The following is a 12,581-nucleotide window of genomic DNA, read 5'->3' on the forward strand; positions in this document are numbered from 1 at the left end:
CTTCATCTCAGCTGTGGTCTGCACTAACAATAGTCATGCTATTGTTATCCCCCATGACAAACAACACATGCCAGCAATGATGTGTGTGTGTCTTATTTGTATGTTTTTTTTTTTTCTTTTCTGTAGGCAGTCTGGCACCATTTATGCATATCTGTCAGACTTGCGTGAGACATCACAACATGCCTGCCACTCAGATGTTTGGAATAATTAAGACATTTAAAATAAGTATTTAATGCTCACCAAGGCAGCATGTATAAATTTGATCAAAACAACAGTAAAAACTGTAATATTTAATACAAATTAAACTCAATGAACTCAATTTGAATATATTTTAAAACGATCCTTCAGAACCATTCAAATATGCTGAAGTGTTAACCGTAATGCTGAAAGCTGTAATATTTCAAGCACAAGTACACTCTCTTGTGACCAAACGGTATAATGCAATGCTGCATAGATATCCTGATTATGAATGGTAGTATTAGGCCCTGGTGCCCATTCAGATCTTTGAGATTGAATTTTGGATGCAGCTTCCAAAACAGGTATCTATATCATTGAAGTTGCATGGTATTGGTGGCGCTGCATGCAGGTCTAAATTCTCTCAGTCTGAACACTTCTCCAAACTCAACTTTTTCCTGTGGGACATAAAAAATATTATTTTATTTTTTTCTTAAAATAAAGTTTTGTCAGTGTAGTTGCAATCAGTCAACCAATCGACAAACAAACACAGCCTAAGTTCACATATGTGATCTGAAATGATTAAGAAAGTCAAGTTTAAACTCAATGAAGGCACAATTGGACAGAAATTTGTCCAGTTAAATAAAAATGTCATTATAATAACAGACAATTAATTAATTTGAATGCAATTTTAATTATAAATGGGCTTACATACAATATATTTAGGCTTTTTAATGAAGTTTTACATGCATATATTTACAAATGTACATTTTTGATTGACTGATTTCTATGATGTACGAGGCTTTTTATTTACGCATTTAAAAATATATTAGTATCTCATTTAATGTTTTTTTTTTTTTAAACGACCAGGCTATGTATGATAAACAAATGTTTCAATCAATAAATAAATAATTAACAATGCAATAAATGCTACGTCTCCTCGCGCCGAACGGGAAACAATAGATTTTAGACCGTATATGGTCATGTTTAAGAACGATTACGTAGAATTTGTTGGGGGCGTGTCTGGAGAAACCAACGCTGACGATAAAGGGGTGTAGAATGTTTATAATATTTCATTAACAAACTTGGTCTCATGAGAAAAGTATAAATATTGTGCAGAGCGTTTTAAACGAATATTCTTCAGGTTATTGCATGTCACAGTACATTTTGTGAATCTCTCCGGACACCCCTTCGGTCTCTCGTTGGTCTGGTCGAGGTTTGCGGAAGCGACGCTGGAATCCGGAAGTTTGGGCGGTGGTTGAACGCGGCTGGAAACTGTCGATCTCGTTTGTTCGGTGAGACGCTAATTTTCTTTCTAAACGATTAAAACGTGATCTTTAGTGACTTTTCCTAAGGGTTGTTTGTTAGATTTAGTTATTAAACTCTATTTATATTATAACGTTTAATATAATTTATACGAGCCGAAATAAGCTCCGAGAAATCTCTCAGAATATCGTCAGGAAATGTTATTTAGCGTTACTTGTAGTTTATTCAAGTGTTACTCGTTTGTAGTTTTACATTTTCTAATTATGTAACGTTAAGCTATTGTCAAAGTGTAGCTATTCTTGCTTCATGTCTCATTTCATGGTTTGTTTGACCTTGTCATCGAAGATCTGCTAACATGAGCTAGCATGTAAACAGTGTCCTCATTAACTCAGATGTGCTATAATTAATCTAATGTAGGCTGTGATGCTTCCTCAGGCTTGATTGATCCCAGGATGCTTATGTAATGCAGGAGAACTAGCCGCAGCATTTCAGCAGAAACAGTGCTTTTATAATAGCTGGGGTTGATTAACTGATGTGAGGCATGTTGCTTTTATGGGAAAGTGTTACTGTTATCTATTATCTATTAACTTCCTGTTGCCTTGGCTGAACATATTTTACATTCTCAGTAAGACATGTTTGCTTTTACATGGTTTCTGCAGGTCTAAAACTCCTAATCCCCTCTTAAATCGGAGCAGAAAGGCTTAAATTCGTTTAATCTTCCTAGGTTTTGTTGTTGTTGTTGTTGTTTTCCAATACAAATACCTAAACATCCTTAAATCTAGATAGTTGAGATGCAGAATGAAGATAGTCAAAGTCTTGTTTTGAGATATTGAAGTGAGCTTATGCTTAAAACAGGAACACATATTTGTCAAAGGGGTGTGAAAACTTGTGTTCCCTTTGAATTAAATTGATTTTACTGAACCTGTTAGCAGATATTTGTTCTTTTTTTTTAATGAACCCATTTCATGTTGATCAGTTTGACAGAAAATGAGACTTCTTATCATAAGTGAATTTGCTTCTCAAGAAAATGTTTTGATTTAAGACTTTACATGTTTGAACTGGAAAATAAGAAAAATACTGAGGGAAGAACAGCACTTTTTGCATTTTTTGATCAGAATTTAAAGTAAAGTTTTTATTTTAATTTTTTTGTAAAATTAATGAAAAGTAATGCAGTAGATCTTTTGGAAGTTATATTTTCAAACTTTCAAAGTGCTAATACGACTCATTTTGTGACATTTACAAGTGAACCTACTGTAGTGACATATTGTGGTCCCTTCAATTTATTCCTTACATTTTCTTTACATGCTCTTAATAAAAAGGACCTTCAGGAAAACCTGCATATACCTAGTTTTGCAGAACCACTAAGACTTTGTTGATGTCTTTTCATCTTGTTTGGTGCACAAAAAGAATGCATAATTCAGTATTTTTATAATTTAGTTTTTGAGATTTATTTTTGGCAAGTGAATCTGTTAGTGCCTTGTTTGTGATGTGTCTTTTGTTTATCACCCCCCAGCGTGCACGTATAACCAAATACAGCCAAAATGTCGAGCAAATGTCGTACCAAGGGAAAGATCACCAAGAAACGCCCTCAGCGGGCAACCTCCAATGTCTTCGCTATGTTCGATCAGTCGCAGATCCAGGAGTTTAAGGAAGCGTTCAACATGATCGACCAGAACCGTGACGGTTTCATTGATAAGGAGGATCTTCATGACATGCTTGCTTCTCTTGGTAAGATTTTTACTAGCATTGGGGGCCACAGTCAGTTCCTGGATGGCTTACAATTCTTGCTTTTGTCAATTTAATTGTACTTTCTCCACATAATGCAGACGGGAGAGGAACTGGTCACATTTGGAAGATTGCAATGCCACTTTTCACGTTATGCATCTCTTACTTTTAAAATGTGTTGTAGTTCTTTTGGTGACTCGTGTAAAATTGATCTAGATTACAAAACATCTTAATGCATGTTTGTGTAGGAGGTGCTAATATGTGACCCTGGACCTCAAAATCAGTCATAAGTCGCTGGGGTATATTTGTAGCAAGAGCCAATAATACATTATATGGGTCAAAATGATCAATTTTTCTTGTATGCCAAAAATCATTAGGATATTAAGTAAAGATCATGTTCCATGAAGATAGTTTGTAAATTTCCTATACTGTAAATATATCAAAACTTCATTTATGATTAGTAATATGCATTAAGAACTTCATTTGAACAACTTTAAAGGAGATTTTCTCAATATTTAGATTTTTTTGCTCCCTCAGATTCCAGATTTTCAAATAGTTGTATCTCAGACAAATATTGACCTATCCTAACAAACCATACATCAATGGTTACTCTTGTAGTCCAGGGTCACACGTGTTGTTGAATCTGATGTGTGGATCTGATCACTGTCTTTCAGGGAAGAACCCAGCAGATGACTATTTGGAGACAATGATGACAGAAGCTCCTGGGCCCATAAACTTCACTATGTTTCTCACGATGTTTGGAGAGAAGCTTAACGGCACAGACCCGGAGGAAGTCATTCGTAATGCATTTGCCTGCTTTGACGAGGAAGGAACAGGTGAACAGATTGTTTCTTTCTGAATCCATGCAACACAATTTATTCTGCAGTCATGCTAGGCATCAATGAATGCCTTTAAAATGAATAACTAAATATTACAGTTGTGTCCTGCACTCAATATGATTTTAATCTGAATTGCATGAAATTAATAATATTCAATTAGTGTATAAAATGTATGAGATTGAAACTAGCTGGATTTATTGATGAAAAATATATAAACCTGGATACTGTGTATTTAAAGCACATTTAGATTATTAGTATTATTACCAAATTTGACCTGTTTCTTTCCCGTTTCATTTATGTGTGACTGACAAATATAAAAATATGCATCAAGTTTATTAGTTTGTGAAAACTGTGTCATGCAATTCAAATACATCAGTCTTTTTGAGCGTGAGGAATTATGGAGCTGCGGAGAGAAACAGAGTATAACTAAAATATTGAACTATTGAGGAAAAATAATCACATTTATAGACTTTCCTCTTAAACCCACAGACTGGACTAAGATGAAGCTGTGATTTTATTTATTCAATTTTTTTCTCACAGGCTTCGTTCCGGAGGACTACCTGAGAGAGCTGCTGACCACTATGGGTGATCGATTCACAGACGAAGAAGTCGACGAGCTCTTCAGAGAAGCGCCGATCGATAAAAAGAGCAACTTCAACTACGTGGAGTTCACCCGTATTCTTAAACACGGAGCCAAAGACAAAGACGATTAAACAAACAAAACGCCCTGCATCCTCTTTAAAAATCCCCCTTTAGGTGAGAGAAATCCGTGCTGTCCGCTGACCTGAATCCCCATGAGAACCCACCTTTAACTTTAATATACTGAATGAAAATTAAGTGTTTACTCTGTGCAACTCACTGGAATAAGGGTTATGATATAGAATCACAGTTAATGTCATTCATGGTTTGAGCTGTTAAAATGCAAGATTGAACCATGCACTTTTATTTTTTGGGAAGTAAACTTGTTTTTCTCTTAGGCTTGCATGCCAGTGTTTTGTTTTATGCCAACTGGAACAAATTCCACTTGATTTCATCACATCTCACTGTTAACTGGTGAAAGTACAGGGCTCTCATGGATCATGTTTTCATATGTTTTGACCATGTATTAGGTTTTAATTATGGTAACTTTAAAGTACATACATAGTCACACTCAGTAAATTGTCTCTCAGACCTCTAAGACGAGTCTCATTTTTTTGTGTTGATTCAGCTGATAAAAAATGTGAACGTGTTAATGTTTAGATGCATTTGATCTCATTTGATTTCATTGCCTAACTTTTTACATTTTGTAATATTAAATATTTGAATAAATCTCTCTTATTAAAACTTTCTTGTTTTTGTTGTTGTTTATATTTATATATACAGTTGTGCTCATAAGTTTACATACCCCTTGCAGAATGTGCAAAATGTTAATAATTGAAACAAAATAAGAGGGATGATGAAAATTGCATGTTATTTTTAATTTAGTACTGTCCTGTGTAAGCTATTTCACATAACAGATGTTTATATATATACTCCACAAGACAAAATAACAGAATTTATAAAACTAACCCCATTCAAAAGTTTCCATACCCTTGAATCTTAATAATGTGTTATTTCCTAGATGATCCACGACTGTTTTTCTGTGTTGTGATAGTTGTTTGCGAGTCCCTTGTTGGTTCTGAGCAGTTCAACTGCCTGCTGTTCTTTTGAAAAATCCTCCAGCTCCTGCACATTCTTTTGTTTTCCAGCATCTTCTGCATATTTAAACACTTTCAAACAATGACTATGATTTTGGGATCCATATTTTCACACTGAGGGCAATTGAGGGACTCCTACTCAACTATTAGAAAAGGTGGAAACATTTACTGATGCTCAAGAAGGAAACACGATGCATTAAGAGACGGGAGATGTAACTATAGACTTTTATTACATGACAGTGTGTGGCAGACTGTTGGACTGATTAGCTTATAGTTGTTTACAACTCACACTAATTTATTTTTTTGTTAATTTTCACATAAGACACGGAAATGTCAGTTTTCCCTCAGCTTTCCATGAACCCAGAAGTGCGAGAACATCTTTGCAATGTTTACACAAACAACGAGGTGGGCACTTTCAATCAAATACCTGTTCATTTAAAGTGTTTTATCTTTTTAAACTGGGCCGCATGATTCCATCAACCACTGAACATCATACAAAGAAATGCTCCAAAATCAACAAAACAGCACAATATATTCCAAGTCTTCATAAGCCATCCTTCATAAATTTATTTGGAGGCATAAAAACACAAATGAGACATAATACACAGTAGAGCTGAAAAATTAACGTGGACAGCATAAATTAAAACCAAAAGTTTGGAAAAAATAAGATTTAGAATGATTTGTGACACTTAAGATTGGAGTAATGATGCTGAAAACACAGCTTTGATCACAGGAATAAGTTACATTTTACAATATGTGACCCTGGACCACAAAACCAGTCATAAGGGTACATTTTTCGAAATTGAGATTTATAAATCATCTGAAAGCTGAATAAATTAGCTTTCCATTGATGTATGGTTATGACAATATTTGGCTGAGATACAACTATTTGAAAATCTGGATTCTGCGCCTTTAAAGTTGTTCAAATTAAGTTTTTAGCAATGCATATTACTAATCATAAATTAAGTTTTGATATATTTACAGTAGGAAATTTACAAAATATCTTCATGGAACATGATCTTTACGTAATATCCTAATGATTTTTGTCATAAAAGAAAAATTGATAATTTTGACCCAAACAATGTATTGTTGGCTATTGCTACAGATATACCCCAACGACTTAAGACTGTTTTTGTGCTCCAGGTTCACATATGTCATTTGAAAACCCAGTGCGTGTCTCTTCTCATGTGTTTCTCTGTAGCTGATGGTGTGTGAGTCTGATGCAGATGAGGCTGATCTGGTGTTTGAAGCTCTACGGTCCTGTCTGTCTCATCCGCCTCTGTTCACCTGTCTGAGAGCCAGCACACACCTGCACACACGTCAGGACATTCAGCACCGGCTCGAGCAGCATTTAGCACAGGTGTGTGTTTGTGCACATTCATGCTGTGTTATATATCCAAAATCGGGGCTTATTATCACACAGACAGAAGACGTATATGAAGACATGCATTTATGAAATAATGTCTTGAAAAAATGTCAAAAAAGTCAGTGTGCACGTTTTACCGTAGTGAAGAGAAAACTAATCACTACGGTAATACAGGACTATAACGCTCATCTTCTGATGCTGTTCATCCAGTGCACGTTTTTATGCTTCAATATTTTCCACAGTAACGTGTTTGCAGGTTTCCACCTCCAAGTGGTGCTATAACCATAGACTCTGCAAGTTTGAAAGTGACATAAGCTTTCTTTATGATGGTTCAAATGTAAATTCAACATTTAAATGATTTACAAAGCACAATGACAACAAAGCTGCATGGGAAGCTTGTTTCCACCACGTGCTAAAAAAAATAAAGAAGGTAATTATGATTTTTCTCACAATTCCGACTTTTTTTTCTCAGAATTGCAAGAAAAAGACTGAATTATGAGAGAAAAAGTCATAATTACTTAAAATAAAAATAAAAAATATCCTGTGGTGCGAACAATCTTACATAAAATAAAGGTCTAGATATTGAAGGAAAAATGTTATATAAATTGTTGTATTTTTTATATTTATCTACTTGTTATATTATTTAATAATTGTTTTATTAGCTTTATTTTTATATTTTCAGTTTATTTTTATTTTTAGTAATTTTGTTCTGTGCTTTTTTTTCTGTTTAGCCTTCATTATTTTATCTTTAATTTGTGTAATTTAAACTTTAACTTGTTTTATTTCAGTTAGTTAAGGCAACATTTCAAATTTTGTAAGTTTTTAAAATTTTTGCGTGTTTGTTTTATTTTATTTCAATTTGCAAAAGGTGTTTTTTAATAATTTTAGTTAATGATAACACCACATGGAGTTGTCTATATCATTTTGGCTGACTACCTATTGTGAACGTTCAGTCTCTGAACAGAAGGAGGGTCTGTGTAGCTGCTTGTTGCAGTGTTAGTCTTTCACAGCTTATTAAATGTGTCTGTTTTATACACTTTTGTTTGCAGGCCGTGCGTTTGTTAAAAAGAGGAGGTGTTTTGGTGTACAGCACCTGCACCGTGACACTTGCGGAGAATGAAGAGCAGGTCGTCTGGGCTCTCAAGACATTCCCCTGTCTAACACTAGAGACACAGGTGAGGATAAAAACACTGCTAAAACAACAAACATTTTACTGAGTAGTGAATACCTTTGAGTCTAGCTAAAACAGAACAAATATGAGATACTCAACAACTCAAAAATGATGAAGTGACAATTTTCCTCAAAGAACATCAAATCTCAAGTGACTTATCCAGACAGGACTATTTTTCAACAATTCATTTTGCATCACCTCTGGTGTGAAAACTTTTTAAACATTATTAAATTCTGGTCCTCGAATCTGATTGGCTGAGAGGAATGTGATATTCTGGTGATAACAGAACTCCATTTCACTGCTTGTATCACTCCGCCTGCAATATTTCTCACAGCGAGTGTCATGACGGACACACAAATCCACTATAATTTTATAAATAATACTGTTTTGTGTTACGGAATGTATTTTTTTTTCTTAGGCGAGAATGTACTTGTTTAGACTTCAAATATGCGGTTTATTAATAGAGATAACATCTATTTAAAATTTGCTTTGTCTCAGCTGTTAAACTTTCAAACTGAGATTTGAATCCTTGGCGGAAGGAAGTAGTTCTTACGGTGGCCGAGAGACCTCAACGTGCTGCAACTTCAGAAAACACATGCAAATAGAAAAAGCACCAGCAAATGAAGATAACATGTGCTGCAAATACTCGCAACACAAACAAATAAAGAAACGGCCAAGTAGCATAAACCACAACAAAATGACCTCAACAAAATAAAAAATTAACTATGTGATATATTTATATTTGCAGTGCGTTTCTTTATTTGTTTAAATTGTGAGCATTTGCAGCGAGTGTTTTGTCAAATTGAAGACGTTTTCTTAAAGGGTTAGTTCACCCACAAATGAAAATTAGTCCATGTTTTACTCACCCTCGGGGCATCCTAGGTGTATAAGACTTCTTTCAGACGAATCCAATCGGAGTCAGCTGCTGGAATGGCAGTCTCTCATGAACGTGTGTACAAATGTTAGTTGAAGTTACACAAAACTTTTTATATCGTTTTACATATGGATATTTCGCTACAGGAGGCCTATATTCATCCCCCGGAGCTGTGTGAGGCATGTTTTAATATGGATGGATGCGCTTTATTTGACTACTTTTGGACTGTCGAACAAAAACACCCACCTACTGCCATTATAAACCTTGAAAGAGTCAGGACAATTTTTAATATAACTCCAATTGGATTCGTCTGAAAGAAGAAAGTCATATACACCTAGGACTAATGGACTAATTACATTTTTTGGGTGAACTAACCCTTTAATTTGCTGGTGTTATTTTCTATTTGTATGCATTTTTCCTTTGCAGCGCTCATTTGAGCTTGGCCACTATAACTTCTGCCTAAAAAAGGGTTTTTAAAACTGCTGTATAAATGCAATATCACAATATCACGTATATGCTCAAAGACTGTACATTTGATATATTTCTGTCTTTTGACTGACATAATCCATCTGTTTATTTTTTTCTTCTTTTGAAAAGGAATGGAAATTGAATAGTGATTTTTTTCTTTGTTCTTAGTATACCCTGCTAAAAAAGTACATTTGTTGTTGTAGTTTATTACAGCTTCCCTACCCTTGAAAAGCACAGACTGCTGGAAAAGCTCTTCCATTATGAAATGGTCTATAACAAAGTTTCAATTGACATATAACTGGTGATATTATTGTAGTGTAATCACTTAAGTATTAGTAATTAACTACTGTATTTTAGACAGTTGCAATATTCTGTCAACCTAGCAACTAATGTTGTGTTTGTTGAATATGACTGGGTAATTATAACGTGGTGGAGCAAAGGCTGTGCCATCTAGAAATGTTAAATCTTAAAATAAAATGTTAGGGTTAACACTGCATCTTTCTGGGGGGGAAATGCAGTGATTTAATATATAGTTTATTTATAGTTATTTTCAAAGCTTCAATGTACTTTTAAAAAACCTTCATTATTTTTTTATTTAATTCTAATAAATAAGTTTTTGTTAAAAACGAAACAAAATTAAAAATATTTAGCTTATAATTTCTGCACAGGAGAGACTTGGTGTTGTTTCCAAACAAAAGGAAATATATCGGTATCGGCATTGCTATCGGCCAAAATGAGTGGCAAAATATCGGCATATCGGATATCGGCAAAAATCCAATATTGTGTATCCCTAGTTTGGTTATATGTTAAAATGTTCTCTCTCTTTTTTAATTTGTATTTGCCCAATGCACTTCCTTTGTAAATGTATTACTGCTCATAAGCAGCAGTACTACTCCAAAAGCCTAAAATACTCTGCATATGTCAAATCTCTAGCAATTCATAGACAATAAGTGTGGGGAAACAAACCTAAAATAGTCTTCTTTAATTTAACAAATTACCTGTGGCATTTCATTAACTCTTGCTCAATATATCAGAAGTGTTTTTTTATAAGAGTTCAAGACAACTGGAGAAACAAATCAAAAATATAATGTTGTTTTTGTAATGTCTTTATCCTATATGCAAGGCAATACACACCTTTGCAACATTAACACACAAGTAATTTACATTAAATAACAATTCGAAATTACATCCACACAACATAAAATAAATATCCTATTTTGCTTTACAACCAATCAGCAGTGAAGATGCAATTTAGAATACAACATGAAACTTTTTTTTTTCTGTATTGTGAAGTTTTTCTGGGTGAACAGAACATTCAATAACAACAAAATAATAATAGTTATGGAAGATTGTTTCCGCCATGGAATAAAAAAGGTATTTGCAACTATTTATCTCACAATTCTGATTTTTTTCTTGCAGTTGTGAGTATCTATCTTTCTATCTGTTTTTTTTCCCCACCACAGAATAAAAACTAAAAAGTAATTGCAACTATTTATCTTACAATTCTGACTTTTTTTGTCTCAGAATTGGAAGGAAGAAAAGTCTACTTTACTTTTTTTTTTTTTTTTTCTGCGGCGGAAACAAGCTTCCATAAATAATAATAATAATAACAAAAATAATAATAATTTGAGTAATTAACTACACCTAAATCATTTAAAATAATAATAAAAAAATAAACAGCAGATTTCTATATGGGGACACATTTTGCCATTTTTGTCACTTTCGGTGGCATTTTTGCCCCTAACTTGCATTCATTTCTGAAACTAACTCACATCAGCTGAAAACCAAGATTGTTTCAAAGCAGAGCATGTTATTAGATTTCGATTTAAAAAAATACAAACTTTTTTTTTTTCTCCTTTGGGTTAACATGCATCTATGATTTGTTCAATAAGACCAGGAATGCAAATCAAGTAAAAAACAAAACACAAAACTAAAAATAAATACACAAAATTCTACAATCTTTGAAGAGAATTTCATCATTCATGCCATATTAAATTATATATAATTGTCTTTATTTAGTGTGTCCACACTTGGAGAAGTGGTGTATGGATACACGTGTCACATACATTACATTGGCCTGTAAAAACACACAAGATTGAGGTCGGTGTGTATGTGGCACGTGTGTCACTGCTCTATGTGATGCTCTCTCGCCCATTCCGCCTCTCCTCGTTTCCTGTCCCGCTCATGATGAGGGTCTCGTTGTGACCTCTGCTTTCCTCTTTGCCGGCCGTTCCTCTCGTTGTGGTCGTATTCCCTCTCTTTATCGCCCCGGTGGTGATGGTGGTGATGATGGTTTGGCGGTTCCTCTTCCTGCGTATGTCCAGCGAGAGGTTGTGGATATGTGGAGTCTGACGTCTCTTGTTTGGAAAGCGTCCTCGTGGTGTGACTGTGATGGTGGCGGTGATGATGATGATGATGGCTGTGGTGTTTGTGACGGCTTCTCCATTCACTCGGTTGTTGGTCGTTGTGAGCTTTAGCGTCTCTCTCCTCAGCGTCGTCTTCCAAACTTCCTTGCTTCTGAGTTTGGTGATGATGATGATGATGATGATGGTAGTCTTCATAAAAGCCCGTCCTGTCGTCCGCTGGTCTCTCTGCTGTCTGCTCACCCGCTCTGCTCTGAGTTAGCAACACGTGTGGAAAAATGCAGTTATATGGATTTGCAAACACAAACTAAATGTGGTTAACTAATGTTACCAAATGGAACCTTACTGTAAAGTTTTACAAGATTGTTAAAGATTTTGTTTTGTAAGAAACAGCGTGTAAGAAAATCAAAGTAAAAATCTCAATGCATAACTTCAACACACACACACGCAAGTCTCTGAAATCACTGCAAATCACTACAAACCACATCAGATGTACAGTATATGGAAGCCAGTTTTCTGCCACTGAATGAATTTAAAAAGGACTTTTTTTCTCACAGTTCTGACATTGTTCTTGGAATTGTCATATAAACGCTGGCTTTTTTTCTCGCAATTCCCTTTTTTTTTTTTTTGCACATTACTGACTTTTTTGCATAATTCAG

General features: G+C 34.6%; 2 protein-coding genes across 2 annotated transcripts in view; one reads left to right on the top strand and one right to left on the bottom strand.

Annotated features, from left to right (window-relative positions):
- Window positions 1-1,208: 1,208 nt before the first annotated feature.
- On the top strand, window positions 1,209-5,339 carry LOC306875513 (myosin regulatory light chain 2, smooth muscle minor isoform-like). The gene is made up of 4 exons (XM_079426142.1): window positions 1,209-1,469; window positions 2,954-3,168; window positions 3,840-4,001; window positions 4,545-5,339. The coding sequence occupies exons 2-4, from the start codon at window positions 2,982-2,984 to the stop codon at window positions 4,715-4,717; spliced, it is 522 nt and encodes a 173-aa protein (XP_079282268.1). The 5' UTR covers window positions 1,209-1,469; window positions 2,954-2,981; the 3' UTR covers window positions 4,718-5,339.
- A 5,318-nt stretch (window positions 5,340-10,657) lies between these two features.
- The window catches only part of LOC306869196 (voltage-dependent L-type calcium channel subunit beta-1-like), a 28,258-nt gene continuing 26,334 nt past the window's right edge, over window positions 10,658-12,581 (bottom strand). The window contains exons 13-14 of the mRNA XM_079415846.1: window positions 11,061-12,175; window positions 10,658-10,960 (exon numbers count right to left, since the gene is read on the bottom strand). Of these exons, the coding sequence (XP_079271972.1) occupies window positions 11,684-12,175 (492 nt within the window). The 3' untranslated portion in view covers window positions 10,658-10,960; window positions 11,061-11,683. The remainder of the gene's footprint in view (window positions 10,961-11,060; window positions 12,176-12,581) is intronic.

This window comes from Barbus barbus (assembly GCF_936440315.1).
Source record: "Barbus barbus genome assembly, chromosome: 1".
In the NCBI taxonomy this organism is placed as follows: Eukaryota; Metazoa; Chordata; class Actinopteri; order Cypriniformes; family Cyprinidae; genus Barbus; species Barbus barbus.

What these genes read in the sequence shown, in the direction of transcription:
- LOC306875513 (XM_079426142.1), top strand. Translation starts at nt 2,982, where the DNA reads ATGTCGAGCAAATGTCGTACCAAGGGAAAGATCACCAAGAAACGCCCT. An exon ending in TGACATGCTTGCTTCTCTTG is followed by an intron (nt 3,169 to 3,839) that starts GTAAGATTTTTA and finishes ACTGTCTTTCAG; the next exon opens with GGAAGAACCCAGCAGATGAC. An exon ending in CTTTGACGAGGAAGGAACAG is followed by an intron (nt 4,002 to 4,544) that starts GTGAACAGATTG and finishes TTTTTCTCACAG; the next exon opens with GCTTCGTTCCGGAGGACTAC.